The 22212-nt window shown below is 41.7% G+C and overlaps 1 protein-coding gene across 4 annotated transcripts; it reads left to right on the top strand.

Moving 5' to 3' along the window:
- Window positions 1-3973: 3973 nt before the first annotated feature.
- On the top strand, window positions 3974-21951 carry KLHL24 (kelch like family member 24). 4 transcript variants are annotated; one of them, XM_075507447.1, is made up of 9 exons: window positions 3974-4125; window positions 6970-7082; window positions 9991-10058; window positions 10650-11637; window positions 16773-16957; window positions 18177-18295; window positions 19232-19420; window positions 19839-20027; window positions 21204-21951. In XM_075507447.1, exons 4-9 carry the CDS (start codon window positions 10718-10720, stop codon window positions 21402-21404), a joined length of 1803 nt encoding a protein of 600 aa, XP_075363562.1. In that variant the 5' UTR covers window positions 3974-4125; window positions 6970-7082; window positions 9991-10058; window positions 10650-10717; the 3' UTR covers window positions 21405-21951. The 4 variants fall into 4 exon arrangements, with proteins under 4 accessions (XP_075363562.1, XP_075363563.1, XP_075363564.1 ...); XM_075507449.1 differs by lacking the exon at window positions 3974-4125 and adding an exon at window positions 4843-5620; XM_075507448.1 differs by lacking the exon at window positions 9991-10058.
- The last annotated feature ends 261 nt before the right edge of the window (window positions 21952-22212 follow it).

The raw sequence follows: 22212 nt of genomic DNA, 5'->3' as shown, positions 1-22212 counted from the left end.
CAAGCGCCAGTGCAGCAATCTATGTTGCAGATGACATTTCCTGGTGTGGTTACCATTTCAAACAGGTGATGGGAAGAGGAGAGGCTGAAAGGGACCAGTCCTGGAAAAGTGCCCTCCACCCTAAATGCTTGTACCTGATGATTATCGCAGCAGACCAGCTCAAGTCAATGCGACCCACAGGGCTTTTGACAGGATGATGGTGAAAGTCTGTTCAAAGTCAAGGGAAGGATTTTAGCAAGTTTTGGTGTGTTCTCTATATTTCTTTGAGAGGTCTTTTATCACATGAAGAGACTGTGCTGTACTTTCATCCTCATGTAAATCCAGCCTCTTCTTTTTAATTCTATTTCCATACACCTCTTCCTTTTCACTTACTGCACCTTAGTGTGTTTTCCTGGCATACTCAAAAAGCAAATTCCTCAATAGTTACTGAACTCACTCTCCTGCTCTTCCTCACAAATTTCTATTAATGTCACCTTTCCTTTTGCTCAGTACTGACTATTGTTTGTAATCCTGCTGAATGGCTTCTGTCATTACGTTTTGTGCCTACTTGCATCAGGATCTGCAATGATGTTGTCACTCAACACCTTTTTTTCTTAAGCTTTCTGTCCACTAAAACTTTTTCTAGCAACGTCACAATCTGTTCTCCTTCCTTGTGCTGAGAAGGATTTCTTTCATCTCTGCTCCATTCGTTGCACAGCTCTTCATAACGCTCCTTATGTTGCTTATTCGTTGTCAGTCATTAGCCTGCACTCATCCTCATCTTAACTCAAACGTCTAAATTCTCTCTTTTATCCAGTGACACAATCCCCATGTTGCATTCAGGGTTTTTAATGTCGTTCACTGTTTAATGTTGCTCTCTTCTCTCTGATCAGCAATGAGGGTAAGGGACGTGGCACTTAGACTGTCCTCTCCCTTCGTATTCTTCTTCAGCTTCCTGCTCTTGGTTGCTGTGGCTCACCTTCATATCTTCCTTCATTCAGCTCTGAGCCCTTCCCCAGACTGGTTAGGATAGGTGTCCACTAGCAGTAAATAGCTACTAAAAGAAATCATGGACATGCTTTGGTTCTGTTTTCTGTGTGTATGAACTACTTGAAAACCATCTAGGTTTTGCTTAATTTTAGAAAAATCTGGTAAGGAGTTAAGATGCTCCCTGCAGAAGAAGAAAATTCTCGGGAGCATACTGGCACACGACTTCCCAAAATAGTTAATGTCTTTATTTGGAGGAATGCACTGACCCATTTAGGTGGCACACCGCATCATTGAAATGTGTCTGAAAAGTGCCCGACGGTGATGGTATTCAAATTCAACACCACCAGAAAAACACATGAACATCAGTAGATGCATGCCAAAATTTTCACACAGGCTTCTAATTTTAGGCCTTAACCTTTCCAGTGCCCTGAAGATGCCTTCAAAATCTCCAAAATCACTGACCTCTTGAGAAAATATTGGCCTAAATGCTTTACAAGTACTTTACATTGTTAAAAAAGTATTAACGAAGCTTTATAGAAATGAGTAATCTTTAATAATTGGCTTCAGCTTCTCAGGCAGCGTACAACTGCTTATTTTGAGAGAAATGCTCGGCGCAGCTTGAGAAAGAACAGCCAATCCCCCTGCTAGCAGAGGAATGAAGACCAATAGGATGTAGTAGCAACTCAAGTATCCTTAATTTCAGACATCCTCGGTGACGTTGGCTTTCAGAACTGGAAGTGCCTGGATGTGACTGCATGCATACATGTGCACATTATGAAACAATTGATTGCTCAATGAGTATTTTTAATTAGTATTTTCCTTTTAAATGCTCCATTTACCCTCTTCACACAAGGTATTTTTGCCACGTGCAGTTTTTATTGGAGTAAACATGCTCCCTTCAGACAGCTCCTTCAAGCCAATTCAGAGATATCTTCACCCTCTTTTAATTTTTTTCCTTCCCATGACTCATTCCTTTCATCCCACTTATGTCTTCCGAAGTGAACTCTACATAGTCATATTGACCCCAAGAGTTACAGACTCAAAGGACTGGGGCAGAAGAGAGGGTATATCAGATAAGAGATCTATTTTAACCAAAACATTTCTCTTAGCTCATATACTTTTTAGGTTTAATGTCTTTGTAACAAGTAACACTTCAGGTTATTAATCTTTTTTATATTCAGTGGGTGAAATAAGTTATTGCAATGCAACTGTACTATACAAGGTGAACTGTCTGTTGATTTTCTCTCTGTTGTTTATGTTGTTTGGGGTCCTTCTTGCTTTTCCAGCCAGAGGATGAAAAATTGACTGAATGGTCTCACTTCTAATTAAATCTGTTAAGCAGTTCTGAGTTTTAGCTCCGCAGGAAAATGGTTGAAGGTTTCAATTTTTTAAGATCTTCATGAAAACAATTTACATACCAAAATCAATTGACATTTTCAGTCTATTTTCAGAAACTTAGCCTTTTAATTAGTAATTCTAACTGTTTTGCAAAGCTGCAGTTCACCTGACCCCAGGGAAAAGCGGAGCTCGTTTTGCTTATGAAAATCTGAGACTGGTTTGCTCCAGAGAGGATCGATCCTAGAGTCTTAAGCAAGTGCTGCTCTTCTAATAGTTTCCGTGAAGGAGCACCATCAGCTACTGCAAAGAGCACAAGGCTGCTTACACTTCCCAGGGGAGGGCCTAAGGAGGCAAAACGAGGAATATCCTGAGGTCAGAAGATCGTGTAGATTCACATTATGCCTGGGATTGGTATCTAACATTTAGGAGAGCAAAGTAGGTGGCAGCTAATAGAAGAATTTATATTTCTTCCTTTCCCTCAGTGGTAAGGGGCAGGAGAGAGAGGTCATCCTTCTAGGAAGGAGAACGCAGCCAGATACCTGCCTACATCAGCTCCATGGCGTTGCATAAGGCCTCATTTAGTACCTGGTAATGAACTTGATTTAAGCATGCATGTCCCTGCCCTTGCCTCGCTACTCTGCATTATGGACTTACAAGCTTGCTTAAGCTAAAGGGCAGAGCAAAAATAAATTTCCATACTCCCAGGCATGTTCCATCAGCCTGTGTTGGAGCATGGGCTGGTGTCCAAATAGTTTGGATATGAAGTGAATTTGGGCTCCAGGACAGGCTCAGACCTGCTCTTGAAATTGCACGGCAATGACACCAGGGTCCTGCTTTTATATTTGCAGTTGACTGGCTGCCACCGCTGTGACCTCCAGCTGCAACAGCAGCGCTCTTCGCTTCCCAGCTTAAAACTAACCTTGCCTTTCTCTGGTTAGCAGGGAAAGGGGCACCCCATTTTGTGTTACTGTTGACCAGGAACTGGTGAAAAGCTTTGTCGGTTGGAAATTTGATATTAATTAGGCAAAGCTGTAGCTCAGGTAGACGAAGATCCTCTTTTGATTGATTTTTTTGTGTACACTCATGGTTTCTATTTTGGTCGTGCAGACTGAAAAGCTACGCAGAGACCCGGTGTTTTAGTCTTTAGACCTTTAGTCTAGGAGATGGGTCTTGTTGAGGGTTTTCGGTTGGGCTCCCCAGAGCTGGCGCAAAGTAGCGTCACCCTGAAAGGTGCCATCCCGATGCACCGCTTCCTCCTCACCTTAAACTTTCGCATGCTCACGATGAGGGTCCGGTCAGGAATACCGGGGTGTGTGCATTCCCCCATGGTCCCAGCAAAGGCAAGGCTAATGGTGGGGGCTCGCAGTGACAAAAGCTGCTGGCTTGCAGCGCTGTTGGTGCCGGGGGCTCTCACGTCCCCGGTTCCTCCCGGGACGCTGCCGCGGACGAAATTTGGCGCAGACCTTGGTGTTTCAGCTGCCCCCGGGCCGGCGCCCCGCCGTCCGGCAGCAGGACCGAATTCTCCGGGCGGCGGCGGGGCGCGGGGCCGGGCGGGGCGGCGGGACTACAGCTCCCAGGGCCGCGCGGAGCCGCCGTGACATCATGTGCGGTGGCTCGGAGGTCACATGCCCCGCCGGCCCCTTTGTTTTGAGCGGCGCTGGCAGCGCGACCGGCGGTGGCGGCGGCGAGGCCCGAGCGCACCGCACCGCACCGCTCCGCTCCGCTCCGCTCCCCACCCGACCCGACCCGACCCGACCCGACCCGACCCCCGGGCGGCAGCTCCCGCGGGGCGCAGCGCGGCGGGGCCCGTTCCCGGCTGTGAGTGCGGGGCAGCGGGCCGGCTCGGGGGTGCGGGGCTCGGGCGGCGGCGGCGAGGCTCCCGCGGCGGGCCGGGAGCCCCCGGGGAGGGCGCGGGGCCCCGCCAAGGCGCGACTGTTGCGGAGCCAGGACGCCGAGCCGGCCGGGACCGTTAGTCGTCGCGGTGGGGACAGCGTGTCTCCGGCCCTGCCGGGCAGCGCGGGGCGACCGCCGCGGCGGTGCTACGGCGGGGAAGGGCCCTTGGCAGCGCCGGTGCCCCGGGACCTGTCGGCTGTGTGTGTCTTTTGTGTCGCCCCACGCGTGCGGGCAGCGGGGCCCGGCAGGCGGTGCGGCGCGCCCGGCCCGGCTGGCGGAGCGGGGCTGGGGGTGCCCGGTGCCCCCGGCCCCTCCGCGGCGGTTTCGTAACGGGGGTCTCCCCCGCGCCCCTCCGTGCCCCCCGGGCGGCGGCGGTGGCGGGGGGCCCCGCGGCCGCGGATTGGACGGGCATGCGGGGGGAGGCGGGGACGCGGCGTGGGGCCGCCCGGAGATTGGGCAGGGCGCGGGGGGGGGGGCTGTCGCTAAGGCTGCGCGGGGTGAAGGTGAGCTGGAGGGCGCGCCTGCGCTCGGCGGCGCCGCTGCGCATGCGCACCGTGTCGGGGGGAGGGGGTGTGTTTTGTTGTTACCGGCGGCCGTTGGCTTTGAGGGGGGAGGGAGCGGAGGGGGGAAGCGGTCTGCTGTGGCGGGGTCGGCTCGGCGGGATCCCTGTACTCCGGTGGGGGTGGGTCCCGGCCTGCTACCGTCTCCGGGGCTCTGGCCCGCGGGTGCAGAGCGCCCGGGTTCTCCTGGCGGTCATGGGGCCGGCCCGCTGCAGCACCGGGGTTAAACCCCGGCCTCACCGGTACCCGCGGTGTGTGGCTTGCGGGCGCCCGCGGGAGGCGGTTGTTTTCCGTGTGTTTTGCTGTGCTTGGTACAGATGATTCCCCTCGTCCGCTCCCGCCAGGTGCTGCCATTTTGTACTGGTGCAGCCGCCTCCAGCCCCGCGAGTAAACAACCGGCGAGCGGGCGCGGGCGTCCAGTCTGCGCCGGCCTTTTCCTTAATTCGTTTGTTTTGCTGGAGGGTTTTTTTTTGTTTGTTTTGGTTTTTTTTAGATTGGATGACGTTTTGTTCCCTTATATAGCAAAAAGGGGTAGCAACAGCTTTGGAATGCTTCGGGACAAAACCGTGCGTGTCGGCAGCTGCTCCCGGGGCACGAGTATAAATAGGGTCCGTCCCTCGGCAGCGCCTGACGGGGCAGCGTGCCGGTGGCAGGAAGCGCGGGCTGCGCACATCCGTGCTGGACCACCGCCGGGCCGTGGCGGGCGAAGGGCTGGCCCGGAGCATCAAGAGTGCACGTTAACGATGTCATCGGCCTCGGATTCCCGGGCCTTTTTTGCCGGTTTTTGTTTTGTGTGTTGCACATTGCCTTGCTCTGTAGGATCCTTGGTAACGCACACGTTTTCAGATGCACACGTTTAGGTATTAGTCCAATTTTCACATCGTTACATATTCAAAATTCCTGTTCCTTTAGGTAAAAGTAATCTCGTTAGGTGATGGTATCAGCCTGGCTGTCACTGCGCTGTTTGATTACTGCGATTTGCTTGTCAGTTTCAAATTTACAGGCAGTTGGCTGAACCCCCTGGAAGTCCTTGGAACACATCATCAGGATCTGTGCAATGACTGGGGCTCTTGTTCTGGTTTTTTTAAACGAAATCTGAATATGTGTAAAAATGATAGTGAAACCAAGGGGGAAGAATGTTGACTTTTTCACAGTCTCTTCCTCATAGATTAATGAGAGTATGCAGTGCCTTTTGTTTTTTCTCCAGTGGGTGTGTGCCCTTTTAGGTGACCTTTTCACTTACAAAAAGATTACCTAAAGACTTCTGCACCGTTTAAAGGTGTTCCTTTTCGCTGCTTGTTTTTGTTTTGTTTTGTTTTACTTAATGATCATGAGTCTCATGTCCGAATCAGTTCCTGTTTTTGCTGGGTGATTTCTGAGGGCACTTAAGGCTTTTTTTGTGTGTGTCATCAGCTTGATTACTATTGGATTTTGGCATTCAGAGTATATTTTTTTAATCGAACTAGTGTCTTACATTAGAATAAAACTTGTACAGTGCAATTAACTCCTTACCATGTCAGTCTGCTTGTTCACTTTGAATTCTTGTTTACTAGTTACTCAGTATTCTGAAAGACTTCATTCATCTTAAAGGCATTCAAATCCTCCAAGTCTATTGTAAAACAAGAATTTTTTTTAAGTCCTTTAAAACCAACAACTTTTTGGTCTTTTTTTATATCACAAAGAAGGAAAAATAAATGCTGTGTTTGTTTTTTGGTGGAGGGAAAGGTTATGCTTCCCTCCTCCCTCACTCCTCCCCCCCCCCCCGCCTTAAAAGAAAAAAACTAGAGCACGTGTTGTGGTTTAGCCAGTATGTTGCAGTAGATACCACGGGGAGTTTTTCTCTGACTCTTGTGGTAACCAGACATCTGAGATGAAGCACATCTGCAGATCATGTTATCTGAAATCACAAATACAATAACTAGAATTGGCCAAGCCTCAGTTACAGTTCCCATGCTTCGGAATGAAAATACCACTTATTTTATTAAGTTTGGTTGCGTTACCTTGGGGTGCTGTTGCTAATACCGTGCCAGGTAATAGGCATGACTCGTCTGCAGGCTCCGGCTGCCGGGCTCGGCCACGCAGGCGGTGTCCCTGTGCCGTGAGCGTGCTGGGCTGCCGCAGTGCTGCGCTGGGGCCGTGCTGGTGGCTCCTGCCCTTCCCTTCCCCAGGGCAGCCGCCTGTTTCCAGCACCTCCTTTCTCCCTTTACAGACGGTCGCTGATCCGTCCACGGCACGCAAGCGCTGGTGCTGACGTGAGGCGGCGGTGGGCACGGGCGCAGGGTGGAAGCCACCTCCGCCGGCAGAAGCCCAGCTCAGCTTCAGGTACTCTTGAAACTACACCCTGAGGGTGAGCTTTGGAGGTAGAGCTCGGGCACACCTGATGACTGGGTGTTACCGAAGGGCCTCGCCCCAACCCTGGCTGCATGTTTCCTCTGCTGCTTTCTGTCAGTTCTGCTAACGGACCAAAGGAGTTCTCTGATGCAGAAGTGACAGAAAAACAGCTCTGCCAGAAAGTTGCTAGCTGTTGCCAGAGCTGCCGATGAAGGGAGAGGGGTAAAATACATGAGGATGTTGCAGTGGAGGAAGGAGGAGTTTGGTGCAACATAAAAGCAATTTGCATAGGAGGATTTACTGATAGAAGGTGTCAGGGCAAACATTTTATAGACCTTATTTACCGGCCTCTGAATTGGGCTCTTAGATTATTTCTGGGGAACATCTTGTGTAGACAAGCCTACAGATGATATAGATTGAGGAACCTGATCTTCTGGTGAACCCAGCTTAATTTAGAGATCTGCATGTGCAGGTAACGTCCATGTCAGAGTAGTATCTGTGTTTGTAAAGCATTTTTAAAACCTGTTGATAGGAAGTGTGATTTGTTTTTCCTTTCCAGTTTTTTGAATGGGTAGACTCTCCGATTTGCTTAAGTCTGTCCTTGTTGACCCTTGCTCAGGCAAGCAATCTAATGCATTTTTGTATTTTTTTGATATAATATATACATAATATATATAATAATTTCCAGTAGTTGCATTTGGGAAGAAAATTAATTCGTTTTTCTTTTGCTTTGTTTAAATTTACTGAAGATATCACAATGTTCAATTCTCTAAATGATTGGTGCTTTATAATAGAGAGTCTGTAGGCACATGTAAGTACCTTTATATGCACGGAAGGTGCTGATAGGTATATCCTTTTGTAAGTGTTTCCCTCCTTTGTGCACTAAGCTGCTCAGCTTCAGGCGTGGATTCCCCTCTACCTTTCCAACTTTGGGGCTGAAACATGGGTCAAGCAGCTGGAAGTGGTGACATTTTAAAATTGCCAGAGCAAGATTTGCAAGAAGGCCATATATGTATGTCTGATAGAGCTGAACATGTGATAGTGTTACTGATAGTCTTATAAAATTACTTTGCTTAAACAAACCTACAGAAATAATTAACTGGATAGAAATGGAAGTGTAGTATATTCAAAAGCAGTAATTTCTGCAATGGAGTGTAATTCTTTTTCCTTTCCATTCTCTTATTTGTGAATTTGCAATATTTATCCCCTTGATCAGTTTTTGCTCCGTGGATTTTTATTTTTTTTTTTTTAGTCTCCCATTTCTTTAAACTATTGGGACATTAAAAAAAAAAGTCATTCGCTGACAAATAATTCTGTGTTGTTCCAAGCATAAAAAGACATTGCTTCCTTCAGTGAGCAGTCTTAACCCAGAGCCCTCATTTCCACTTAGTAGTGATTGCATAATACAGTGTCTTCTTAAGACTTAACTTTTCGCATAATGAGAGGGATTTAATCTTGAAGATTTTTTTACTTAGTTGCAGTGTTTTGCCCTTTCATGCAATATGTCAGTGTTTTGTTTCTGATTTCAGGCTAGCTTTGCTTTGGAAAAGCTCCATTAGCTTTAGTGAAATTATTCTGATTTAAATCTGTGACACCGGAATCCAGCCTTTAGGGTTTATATTTATATTTTCAGTGTTACATATCCGTTTTCTACTGCTGATGCTTCATTTCTGCCCACTTTCTCATGCTGAGTAGTATGGAATTAATTGCAGATAAAGTTCAATGTAAGGGTTAGGGTGTTAGCAACAGAGCTGGTGAGGTGGTGGTGGTTGTTGTTGGTTTTGGTTTTTATCCAGCCTGCGTCATTACAGGGTAAAATGGTTGTGAAATACATTGGATAGAATATCAGCTACAGAGTAGACTGTTTATGCCTTATTAAAATCTCTCTGAAGCAATCAGTTATTAGATAGGCTCATTGCAACACTGTTTTTCAGGCATCAGTGACAACTGATCCTATTTTAATTCAAATTAAAATTAAATATTTTGTAAGGTAAATGAGGCATACCAAGAATCTACCTTGTAAATATGTGTAAAAAAATTTATATGGAAAATGATAGCTTTAAAACCTCTTTTCTCAATGAGTAAATGTACAACACACATTGTTTTCTTGCTCTTTGTTAAGATGGTGCCTTTTAAAGGTGCTATGTGAAAAGCCTGTTCAAAAAAAGCATGTTCATTGTGTTCTATATTAAGGGATGATGTAGCCAGACTTGGATTGGGTAATTGTAGCTCTAAAGATGCTAGCACGTCAGGAAATAAAATTGCTGTGAGGAGCTGACGTTTGCTGACTGTGTAAGTGGGGAATGAGGGAAACTGAATATAACATCTTGGAAGCATGAAAAAAATTTGTATAAGCTTTAAAATAATTCAGTGCATGTCCTTCTAGACATACAAATAAATATTAGAAGCATTCGGAATGATACCTATGTCAGACCCAAGAGTGCATTTTGCCCAGCCTCTTGCTGCCTCAGTATATTTTGGTGGATGTTCATCCAGTTCATTTTAAAGCTCAGGAGTGGCAAAAAGCCCTATTGCTGCTAGATTGGTTGATCACATTACCTCTAATACACCTCTTTGCAGACAGTGTACTGTCTGCAAAATCAGCTGCATATTCTTCACCTACAAACTTTAGTATTGGCATATGCTAACACTTGAGTACTTGATTTTTGCAACTTCAGTGCTCTGATAATGTGAGTGTGTGTTTGCATGCCAGGGGGAACGTCGTATGCTACGTATTTGAAACTGGAAAGTGTTTGAGCAAAAAGTTTTGCTACTAATTTTTTGCTAGTAGTACTTTGGAAAACAGAAGATGTCCGTGTTCTCAGTAAGTTGCCCTTGGTTCTTATTTTCAGTAGTTTTACACAAACAAATGTAATTCTTTCTTCATTCTGTTTTGCAGTTTACAATCATTTTTAATTGAATCTTGGATTACCAGTGAACTAATTTTTAGATGCTAGGAATTAACAGGTAAAAACTTACTGGTCAAGGTTATTCATTGAGATAACTGAATGTTATTAAACACTAGTATTATAAGATTTCATTATGATAGACTTTATAATGAAAATGGAGTGATTTCTCAACTGAATTTTTGTTTTGAAAATTTCAGTCTCCCCCCCCTCCCTTTTTGGCTAGTGCTGTTATAGTAGTACTTGGAGGCTCCAGCTGAAATGAGGATTACACTGAAAAGTGAGAAAAGACCAAGCTCTAGGTCTTTATCCAGGAAATCTTTGGCTTTTGTCAGTCAAGTGATTTGCTGGAGCCAAGGTCCCAGGTTTCTTTGTCTTGAACACTAACACAATGCCAGTGGTGCTGGGACATTCAGAACTTGCCATCCATGACACCTGTTCTATGGGTATACTTTGTATTTAACGTGTAGCAGATAATGCTGCATTTCCCTGCACAAGGTGCATGGTAATTTGACCTGTAATACTGTGTCACCTCTAGTAAAGGTCAAAAATTATGCCAATTCTTAGAGTAATGCAACAAGTATCTAGTCTAATTCTTGTGATGAAATTAAGACTATACTAGACTGAATACTGAAGTGTTTTAATTTTTCAGACCATAGCACTGCAAAGGAGAAACTCTGCAAACTTTTCTCAATGACTCTATAGCCAACTGATGTAACAATGGTACTAATATTGGGACGCAGACTGAATAGAGAGGATAGTGGGATACGAGATTCCCCTGCAACCAAGCGGAAAGTTTTTGAAATGGACCCAAAATCGTTGTCAGGCCCAGAGTTTTTCGACTTTTCCTCAGGATCATCCCATGCTGAAAGCATTCTCCAGATCTTCAATGAATTTCGAGACAGCCGGTTGTTCACAGATGTTATTATCTGTGTGGAAGGAAGGGAGTTTCCCTGCCATCGAGCGGTTCTCTCTGCCTGCAGCAGCTACTTCAGAGCTATGTTTTGCAACGATCATAGAGAAAGCAGAGAAATGTTAGTGGAGATCAATGGCATTTTTGCTGAAGCTATGGATTGCTTTTTACAGTATGTATACACTGGGAAGGTGAAAATCACTACAGAGAACGTGCAGTATCTCTTTGAAACATCAAGCCTCTTTCAGATTAGTGTTTTGCGTGACGCCTGTGCCAAGTTCTTGGAAGAACAGCTGGATCCTTGCAATTGCCTGGGAATCCAGCGCTTTGCAGATACACACTCACTCAAGACACTGTTCACCAAGTGCAGGAATTTTGCACTGCAGACGTTCGAGGATGTGTCCCAGCATGAAGAATTCCTTGAACTGGGGAAAGATGAGCTTATTGATTACATTTGCAGTGATGAACTGGTGATCAGTAAGGAAGAGATGGTGTTTGAAGCTGTCATGCGTTGGGTGTATCGGGCAGTTGAGTTGCGAAGGCCAGTGTTACATGAACTTCTGACGCATGTCAGGCTCCCATTGTTACACCCAAACTACTTTGTTCAGACTGTGGAAGTGGACCAGCTGATTCAGAATTCCCCAGAGTGCTATCAGCTGCTGCATGAAGCCAGGCGATACCATATCCTTGGAAATGAGATGATGTCTCCCAGAACTAGGCCACGCAGGTGAGGATTTTTTTTTTCTCCTTATTTCTGTAGGAGAAGGACATAGTTTGATGTACAGATGTTTGATATACACATGCCCAGAAAAAAATCTCTTGCAGATTATTTTATTTTGCATTCTGGAACCACTACAGTTACACTTCTGTACTTCCCCACAACACATGAAGCTCACGTGTCTTGAAAATGTACGTAATTGAGTCTTTTTGCACAGACCACTTTATTGCTGTGGAATAAATGACTGTTCAGGTAAGTGAAGTTATATTACCTTGCAAGTAAAATGTTTTCTAAAGGTTAAATGTTTGCTAGGTGAGCTCTGAAGTTAATTCATACAATAGCAGTGTCTTGAAGAGCACTTATTGTGCTCTAGCAGGTAAACTATTCCATTTCCCAACCTTTCTTTTTATAACAAAATCATGTAAGTGTACAGCACACTATAAAGGATGCGGATGGGGATATATATTCAGAGCATTCACTTGCTACATCACAAATACCTTGCAGGTAGAGTAGTACATGGAATTGTAATAGACAGTAGACAACAGAACAGGTTCTTAACTGTAAAGAAACTAAATCTTGCATTTTTAAAGAATTATGAAACAGTTCCTGAAGTATTTCATACTTATTCTATGACACTTTAATAATTCAGAATTGCTGCTGCTTAATAATGCGTTACATAAATAGGTGACTGAAGTTGCAAGAAGAAATGAGGAAGAGTCCATTAGTGGCATTTATGGGCAATGGTGGTGTATTTTCAGAAAAAAAAAAATTATTTCCCAGTAACAACCTTACCTCCAGATGATAGTTGACGTGATAGTTTATTGTTAAGTCCAGCTGATTTAAGCTGTAGTTTTAAAATCATGTTTTATATTGAGGTGATGCAGTGATCCAGTCTGGACAAACAGATCGTTTTAGGAGTTACTCCTCTTTGTTTACTCTTAGTCATATGTGGTTGCTTTACAGTGACTGTGCAGGGAACCTTTATTTTTTTTGGTATGTGTTAAAGGCTTGCCGGGGGGGGTGGGGGGGGGGGGACACGACGATATTATTTGCCCCGTTAGTGGCTTTCCAGTCTTCATTCCTGCTGTGAGAGAAGAAATTCTTCTTAAACTCCTTGCAGCCCTGCTGCCAGGTTTTCTAAGCTGTACACTGCCATGGAGGGTCTTTGGAAACTTTTGGTTCATGGCAGTTTGAAAACTGGTGCAACTTCACACCCTGAGGCATTTCATATCCTGAGTCTGGGCCTGAGGGAGGGACCATGGAATTTGGACCAAAGACCTCCTTGTTTCGTGAGTGAGTTGGGGAGAAGGGGGAGGGGGGCTTTATCTTGTGGTATTTGGTGTGGTGGTTGTTGTACGTTTATTACTCAATTTGATAAAGAAAGCAAATACATTCAGACCTAGCAGTTTTGTCAAAGTGCATGGTGTGTATGTACTTGAGAATCTGAATGGCTTCAGTGTAGCATTCAAGTTTGCAAATGAAGTATCTTGCCTAATACAGGTGCTTTCTGAGGCTGGGAGGGTGGGTCGGTTTGGGATTTTGTGGGTTTTGTTGGGTTTACTGCTGAGCTTATTAAACTGCACTGTGAATTCAAGTAGGCAGGAACAAGAAAAGTAATTTACAAAGAGAAAAACTGGCTGGCCTCCCAGCAGGAATTTTTTCCCCTCTTCTATATTACATTCATGGAATAGTTCTTTGTCATTTGTTTCTGTTGCCTGTTTGTTTCCGTTGCCTATAGCAAAAAGACATTGTGTTTTAAAACAGATACCAGGCCCCCCTTCCGCCATGTTTTCATCACACTTTTCTGGGTATTTCGGGGGGGGTTGGAGAGGAGAGGATGCTGGAGAGCTCTTTTCCTTCTTTCTTGCCTTCCTCCAGTTTCTTTTTTATATAAACTGTTTCTATAAGGAGACAGGCTGCAGGATCAGAAATTCCCACGCCAGTGTTCTTGCTGAAACTTCTGGAAATTGATTGTGATTCCTTGTATGGGTATGCATGCACCTATGGGTGAAGTGGGTTCTACCCATTGTTTTTAAAAGAACAGTGTGGATTGCAATTCACAATTGATTTTTAAATTTATTTATTTACCTGAAGTAAATAAAAGTTCAAAATGTGGCGTAACGGTCGTCGCTTGCTCTTTGTGTTGAATGCAGAAGCTCTTTTCAAAAAGAGCTTTTCAGTTATGTACTTGCAACAACATAGTGACATCTTGAGGTTGTCTCTCATCCTCCTTTTAAGTCTCTCTTGTCCCCTGCTGGTTGTGTTGCATAGCAGATCTCCAAGCCGAGATCAAGCAGTGAGCAATAATACATTTCCATATACAAAAACCCCCAGGCTCTTCCTACTGTATACTTTGAATTATCTTCACATTGTCATACACCTGTGAATTCTTCAATCACACAGTTCCTGTTAAGCTGTCTGATTACAATATATGAGTGTCCTCTTTAATTAGTTAGAAGTTATTACACTTACACATTTTAACACATCCTTTTTAGTTGCTTTTAGAAAGCTTTAATGCAGTCCCTTATTTTTACCCCAAGTTTTTATTTCACTTTACATTTCTGTCTGTTACCCATTTGCTACCCAAAAGTAAATTAACAGGACAAAAAAAGTAGTGATGTACCAGAATCCTGGTAATTTGTCTCCCAAACTTAAAACATTTTTGAACGTAATCTGTTTGAAATACTGAAAGTTCTTCTGTCCAGCTGACGCTGTGCTGGTTGGCATTCTCACTTTGTCTAGAGGTCTGCGTGTAACTCGGAACCCCTTGGAAACCTGCTCTTGGGAATGCATGGGATATGATAACTGTCAGTTGTCTTCCACTCCCCCTTTTCTATTTTGTCTACCTTTTCCTGACAAGAGTGTCTTCTGGAATCTCTCTAGTGCCTTTTTTAGGTCACGTCTGTTATTCTGCTCACACTCTTTTCCTCTGAGGGCTACAAGGAGGACTTCCTGTACCACTCATTGAGATCACAGCTTTTTCTAATCTCCATTCAAATATATCCTTAGTTCTTTTCTGGAATTGGCCTTTGTATGTTCTTTTTGTGTACTCCCCACATTTATTTTTTATTATTTTTTTTTAAACTGATGTGCCCTCCGTCATTTGCAAAAAATGTTTTGGAACTAACCTCAAAAACTCTACAGTGCAAGATTCCTTCAAGAAAATGTATTGGAGAAAATGTTTCTTAACTGAAGAAAGAATATGTGGCTATATAGGTGCTAAAATGTTGGGAATTTTTTTTTTCTGTGGATTTGAAATACTGTACTAAGTTAAGATTTCCGTTTAAAGAGCAAAACTCCATCATAGCAATTCATAAAGACCTCTCTCCGATGAAAAATTTTTGGTTCATTTAGTTTTAAAATAAAGATTGATAATCTGGTACGGTAAGCTTTTCAGTAAGTAAGTGGAGACCTTGATTCTAATCTAGAAAGTAATCCATAGACAAGCCTCTTTCGTACATACAGTTAGTTGATGTATTTGGGCTTGCTTCTAAGGCAAATTATGAGATGAGTTTCTTGCTTTTAAGGAAATTCTTTTTGTGGGTAATGCTTTGCTGGCACAGGAACTTTGCCTCTCTTATCCTTTGAGAGATTCTTTTCAGAGTTGTTCCTCAAAAAAGCAAAAAACAGTAACAGTAAATACATAGAAACCAGGAACGAGCATCACCTCAAAGCTGAGGAGCTGAAGAGAGTGTTTCTTCTGACTAGTTCAGGTGCGTAAGTATGCTTCCTCAGATGCGTATCTTCATCATATAGTCTTATAGTACATTATCATTTAGTGTTGCCTTTGCTTGTTCAAAATACCCTGAGTAGAAAGATACATTGTATATTTAAACTGTGGTGTGTGGTGACAAGGAGCTAGAAGGGCTAACTAGTTTTATTCCTGATGTTTCAAAACGGGGAAAATGTCATCAGGATTTATAAGTTAATATGTGCATAAGTTCACGTGTTAAGAAATTTGGGGACAGATCATGCAACTTTTATCTCAAGTACAGTCATAAGGCAATTTTTTTTTTTAGAGAGGACTGCAGTATGCAGCAATGGTATGAATGAGATGCCTATTCATACTAGGATCAAAGTTAAATCACAACGGAACAAAAAGGCTTACTAAAAATAAAATCGATCTTGTATTCAGTTTTACTTGAATAATAGACAGCAGTCCTTGAAATAACTATATCGGTGCAAAATCCTGTAATCTAAAAATGCCCTGAAAAGAAAGGATTTTGACAAATGCTTACAAGAAATTAGAAATTTGAGAGAAGGAACACAAGTTAGTCATAGTTTGATTTGCACGTCGAAGATGGTTGGTTGATTCTCTATGTTCAAATGTGGATTAACATATAATGAGTTTTGTTATTGCTGTGAGTATAGAATATGTATAATGCAGAAGCATCAGGTTAGTGGAAGGAGAATGAGAGTGTGGAATAGAATTTAAAGGCTTGTTTGTGTACGTTGCAGACTGTCTAATGCTTAATTTTTTCACACTGAGTTCTAGCTTTTGTTTTATACTTGAATTTTTATTTCAGCATTCCTTAATGTTTCCTTCTATCACTACACTTGTGTTTTACTTTTTTTAACTGTGCATTGGCTCTAAGGTCTCTTTCTTTTCCCTTATTTTGGTGACTATATGCCTTCAGCTTTTTTTTTTTCAGGAGATAAACTAAAACATTTTAAACTTTTTAAATATTTAAGCAATGTAAAGTACTGTGAATTTTGTAAAAGTCAGGGGGGACATGGGGTCTGGTTTCAGTGTGAAACAGATTGCTCATCTCATTGTCTCAGGCCTCGCTTGAACTCTGTTTCTGGTATCTCTTATGTACATAGTCAGAGGAAAATTATTATTAGAGTAAGGGCTTTGAATTTTTTAATTATTTGATTTTTACATAGAATGTTGTGCAGTCCAACTCCACCACTTACATGACACCTGTCAGTGTGGTAACCTGCTATGTAGTGAGACAGCTGGAAACAGTGAAAACCTCTAACTGTTTGCTAAATGACTTCTTTTTTCTTTTTTCTTTGCTGTAGAGGTTAATGCTAAATAGTAAATTTTTCAATTTTCACACAGTTTCGAAGACAATGTTGTTTGGCCTTCATGTACTAATAAATATCTTCTACATCTTAATTTTCTGTGTTCACTTTTTTAGATCAACTGGTTATTCTGAGGTGATAGTTGTTGTTGGAGGCTGTGAACGAGTTGGAGGGTTTAATTTGCCATATACTGAGTGCTACGATCCTGTAACAGGAGAGTGGAAGTCACTGGCTAAGCTTCCAGAGTTTACCAAGTCTGAGTATGCAGTGTGTGCTCTACGGAATGATATTCTTGTTTCAGGTGAATAATCCTAAAAACTTTAAGACTTCTTTCTTTTCTTTGTTGGTTTGGGTTGTGGTTGGTTTTTGTTTTTTTTTGTTTTGTTTTGTTTTTTTTGGTTGTTGGTTGTTTTTTTTTTTTTTAAAGTAGTGTGACAGATCTTTGTACTGTGAACTTCCAGAAGCTTAACTGAAAGTCACTTTCTGGTGTAAAAGGTAAACACCAGCCCCAAATCAATCTTTTTGTAGACAAAAGTGTTTTCTGGGATTTTTGTTTGGTATTAATCAGCAGTTTTTTACAGCTGCTTCCAGGATATCAATTGTATTTAAAGAGCCTAGCTTATGCTTGTTAAGTATGCTGCTTTAAAATACAGTAGTGGCCTGTTTGCAGCAAGAGTTGGAAAAATTACAAGCAAAAAATCCCAAGCAGTCTTTTCCCAGCAGCATTTTCTCTGCTACAAAAAGTGCTGTGTGCTGGTTAAAAACACCAGTTGCCTAGGAGCACTGCAGCACTGGTACATTGCCGGTGACTCTTTTATTGTATGGCTGCCTAGACTCCAAAGGAAAAACAGTTAAAGCTTCTTCTCATCGTGGGAATGTAAAATGGAAACAAATTCCTCTTAGCACCTGAGTTGGGGATCATTTATACCAGCTTTTTAGAGTGAAATGAGCAATAGCTATAGGTTTTTAAATACCTCTCATTCAGTCTTTTAGCAAGGGTGTAGGGTACAGGTGATGGTTTAGACACCAAGCCCCATGTGTTAGTTTAACCAAAGAAACTGTCTCCTCAGATTTGTAGTAACTGTGTCATTGAAACAAAATGTAAAACAAAAATGTATGCACGAACCAAATAGGGGAACAGCTAGTGTTAGGGATGTGCCATGAGGCACATAAATGGTTAAGATTTTTGAGTGTCTCATCCAGGTAGTGACACTAAAGGAAATCTGAAGAGCATGGGCAAAAGTCATTAAAATGCATTCCAATCTCAAGAAATAATCTAATGTGATCTCAACATGTTACTGGGAAAGGCAAATATAAGTAAAATAACTTACTGTATGTTTTCATGTTTGAAATCCACTGAAACTGACTCTTTCAGTCTAACATATAAATATAGATAGATCTTTATTTCACCTAAAAAGGATATAAAGTGTTCATTGCCCACTGTAGAGGGGCAGGTTAATAGTTAACATTTCTCATTCAATAATGAATTTATTCAAATTGGCATATTTTTGTTTTTAAAGGTGGAAGAATCAATAGCCGGGATGTTTGGATTTATAACTCTCAACTTAACATTTGGATCAGAGTTGCCTCCTTAAATAAAGGCAGATGGCGTCATAAAATGGCTGTTCTTCTTGGTAAAGTAAGAGAAATACATTTATAATTTTTTTTTTTGTAGTGGGAATGTTTGCTGTATATAAGAAAACAGTGGAGAAAACATATGTACATATTTAGTATTACTTTGTATTTCCTATCAAATAATTTTAAAAATACATATTTTCAAATAAAAGAATATTTTAAACAATTAGTCTCTTCATCAGTCAGACACTATCCGTGGACATGAAAATCATGTTACCCCTCAGTTATTTATTTTTTGGTGGTTTTTTGGGTTTTTTTGTCATTGAAGTGTTTTATCCCCAAGAAGTAATTTTTTGGGAGGCAAAGAAGCATCTGGATTTGCCTGTGCTTCAAAAGTGCTGTAAAAAGTTCAACAGTTTATGCAGTTATTAACAGAAACTGGTATTGCTCTGAATGTCAGCTCTGTGCTCTTTTATTTAATGTTTTACATTGAAATTAACCAAATATATGCTGTGGGGAATATGCTTCTTAAATATGAGAGAAGCAACAGGAAAGTAAAGTTTACAAACTGAGAGGAAGAAATATTTTTGTAAGCAAGTAGGAAAAAAGTAAAACACAGAAAAGCAAAGAAATTCAGATGGACTTTTGCTGCTGCTGTTGCTGAATGTAATCTGTAAAGAGAAATGCAGAGAAGTGCCTTTTTTGACAAATGCCACTCAAATAGGAAGTTTCTATCTCAGTATGAATAAGAGTATGCTTTCACATGTGTTTGCAGTGGCATTCCACATGTGACTGAATGGAACTCTCCAGAGAGTCTTTACCTATTATTTTTAGACCATATTCTTCTCCTCCTATGTATAAATTAAAAATTTGAGGAAAGTATGCCTTCACAAACCTAGCAGATTAGAATTCTTGCAGCTTTAAATGAATTTAATTTCATATTTAAATGTTATAACTACTCTAAAAATGAAACGATGATAGCTTTCATCACTTCGCATAGGTGTATGTTGTTGGAGGATATGATGGGCAAAACCGCCTCAGCAGTGTAGAGTGTTACGATTCATTTTCCAATCGATGGACAGAGGTGGCTCCCCTTAAAGAAGCTGTGAGCTCTCCAGCAGTCACCAGCTGTGTTGGCAAACTGTTTGTGATCGGGGGTGGTCCTGATGACAACACGTGTTCTGACAAGGTCAGTTGATTATATTTGATTGCATCTTCTATCTATGGTAAACAGTATTGCTGGTTTAAAAACAGATCATACAGAGATCTGTTTTCACCATTTTGCTGAATGGAATATGGAATTTTCATAATACAAAAAATACAGAATAGAAAAGTTATCTCAATAATGTACTGCTACTGTGGTCTTTCTCATGGATACTGTCATTGATTTCACAAGTTCTGTGAATTCTTAAACCTGAGTGTTAGGAAAATAACGTTGAATATAGTGCATATATAGACATTATTGATATATGGACCTATATTTATATTGACTTCACTTTCTTGGTGAGCTACTGCTTCTTTGGCTCTCCTTGTAATAACCTGGGTGGGTGTGCCAGGTTATTATTTCAGTTAGGCTTTTAATCTGAAATGCATGTATTTGTTTTCAGGTTCAGTCTTACGATCCCGATACTAATTCTTGGTTGCTCCGTGCAACTATCCCTATTGCAAAAAGATGTATTACGGCTGTGTCTTTAAACAATCTGATCTATGTTGCTGGTGGGCTTACCAAAGCAATATACTGCTATGATCCAGTTGAGGACTACTGGATGCATGTACAGAATACATTCAGCAGACAGGTAATTAACACTAAAAGGCCTATAGACATCTGAAAGGTATTTTTTTTACATTGGTATCTTGGCATGAAATGAGTAAACGCTTTTTTTAACCCTGTTAAAATTGCATCTCTGATTCCATTATTGCTTTACTTCTTCATCTACATAATTCAAAACCTCACAGAAGAGGACGTGTCTAAACCAGTTGCTTTTCAGCTGGGTGTCACTGTTAATCAGTCCAGTCTCTTTGAGAGCAGTTAACTGTTGGAGAACAGTGTAACAGTATGATGGATGATGTTTTAATTGATGTCTGTCAAGTTCTGCTGCATGTTTTAATTTAGACTGAAGATAGTAATTTCCTTATAATAGATAAAGCCTTTCAATGTAACAAAAAATATTGAAGGCTGTTTTTACAGTGTGGGAAAAAAAAAAAGTATCTGACTTAAGCAGCGAGAGCTGTATCGCTTCCATGTATGGAACACGGGGCAGGATTTAAAAATGTGTCCCCTTGGTAGTAAAGTGTGTGTGTCAGTTAATTTTCCCTATGTTTTTAAAACATCAATCACGTACTCTACGGTATCTACTTTAACATAAATTTTTTGTTCTTTTTCCTGGTCTTCCCTCTATTCCTCTGTTTTGATATGTGTTCTCTATTTAACTGAATATTTTTTCCATGCCTGCTTTTAAGGAAGAAATAAAATCCTATCTTTCTTTGTTTGAAGTAAGACATAGTGCTGTCTTTCTTATGCACTCTTTTCTTAGTTATGGCTTTTTTTCCTCTCCCTGTTTACGTCCCTCCTCATTATCTGTTACTCCTCTAAGGTACTTCTCCTTGTTCCCGTTTTTTGCATTAATAGTACCTATTGTGGTCCCTCTTATGAAAACCTTTGTTTTCTCCTCCTTTCCTTATCCCAGATGTTTAAATGGTAGGTACAGTGTTTGGCTGTATTCCATTGTACCCCTTGTCTGAGCCATGTGTAGTGAAGGCTTAGACCTGAAATAGTCTTTTCTGTAGGATTGTGCTGCTGCTTTCCCCAATTATTGTGCTTTCTGCATTGGCCCTTTCAGGAGGGAATAGTATAGGCCAGTCTGTTCACAAATGCTAGTCACAAAGCTGTCCTTCTGCACTGGGGTAGACATGCAGGAATTGAGGTCTTGTCTTTTAAATAATCATGTATTCCTTTGTGTATTTTGAAACAGGAGAATTGTGGCATGTCTGTGTGTAATGGAAAAATCTATATCCTTGGTGGAAGACGAGAAAATGGTGAAGCCACAGACACTATTCTTTGTTATGACCCTGCAACGGGCATTATCACAGGAGTAGCAGCCATGCCCAGGCCAGTATCATATCACGGCTGTGTGACGATTCATAGGTATAATGAAAAAGGCTTTAAACTGTAATTTTTTTCTTGAAAGAAGATGATGATGGCATGAATGGATCCAGTGGTCTGCTGCAAGACAGGCTTTTTAAAGATTCCTGAAGTGGGAAAATGCCCTTTCCCTACTTAAGTGTCGTATGAAAATGATATCCTGTGCCTTTAGAAAAAGGGTTAATTTAACTTACAAAACAAGTCTACAAATCTATCCAGTAACCAGAGTTCAGTTATATCTGCTATGGGCTCTGATACAAGAGCAGTAATGGTATGTTGTACTAGTGTTCAGAAAATCTGCCCTATGTGTGATCAGTAATTAAAATCTTGGAAGCTTTGTGGGGAAAGTGCCTTCACAAGCATTTGTGCCTGTGTCCTAAGAAGTCATATCTGCAAGGTGTTTCAAGTTCTGCAAATGGAAAAATACATAGGCAAGTAAATTCCAAAGAATCATCTAGAATAATTACCTACAATTTTAAAAAGCTTATATAATTATAATTCATATGCACAGCATTACTTGGCTTAACCAAGTAGATTTTATGTCAGATCATGCATGGTTTGGAATAAAAAAAAAACAACCACCCACCAAAAATACCCCAACAAACAAACAAGCTACATAGGACAAATATTAGAATCTTTGAGGAATGCTTTTTTTTCTGATGGAGAAACTGGTTGTTTAGTGACTGCAGTGATGATTGTGTACCTTAACGCTATGGACCTTATTCATAGTGTTGCTCAATGTTTATCAGAAGTACAAGGCTATGTGACATGGAAAACTAGTGACCACTGGAGTGTAGGCATGCATCTGTGAAGCAAATTTTGAATCCCAGTTCTTAACT

The sequence above is a fragment of the Mycteria americana genome, chromosome 7 (assembly GCF_035582795.1).
Source record: "Mycteria americana isolate JAX WOST 10 ecotype Jacksonville Zoo and Gardens chromosome 7, USCA_MyAme_1.0, whole genome shotgun sequence".
Lineage (NCBI taxonomy): Eukaryota > Metazoa > Chordata > Aves > Ciconiiformes > Ciconiidae > Mycteria > Mycteria americana.
The sequence above is the reverse complement of the archived record's forward strand: the minus strand, read 5'-3'. Positions and strand labels throughout refer to the sequence as shown.

Bases quoted from the DNA above. Each gene is read 5' to 3' on its own strand.
- KLHL24 (XM_075507448.1), top strand. From the start codon at position 10,718: ATGGTACTAATATTGGGACGCAGACTGAATAGAGAGGATAGTGGGATA. The intron at 19,421-19,838 runs GTCAGTTGATTA...ATTTGTTTTCAG, and splicing joins ACAACACGTGTTCTGACAAG to GTTCAGTCTTACGATCCCGA. The intron at 20,028-21,203 runs GTAATTAACACT...ATTTTGAAACAG, and splicing joins AGAATACATTCAGCAGACAG to GAGAATTGTGGCATGTCTGT.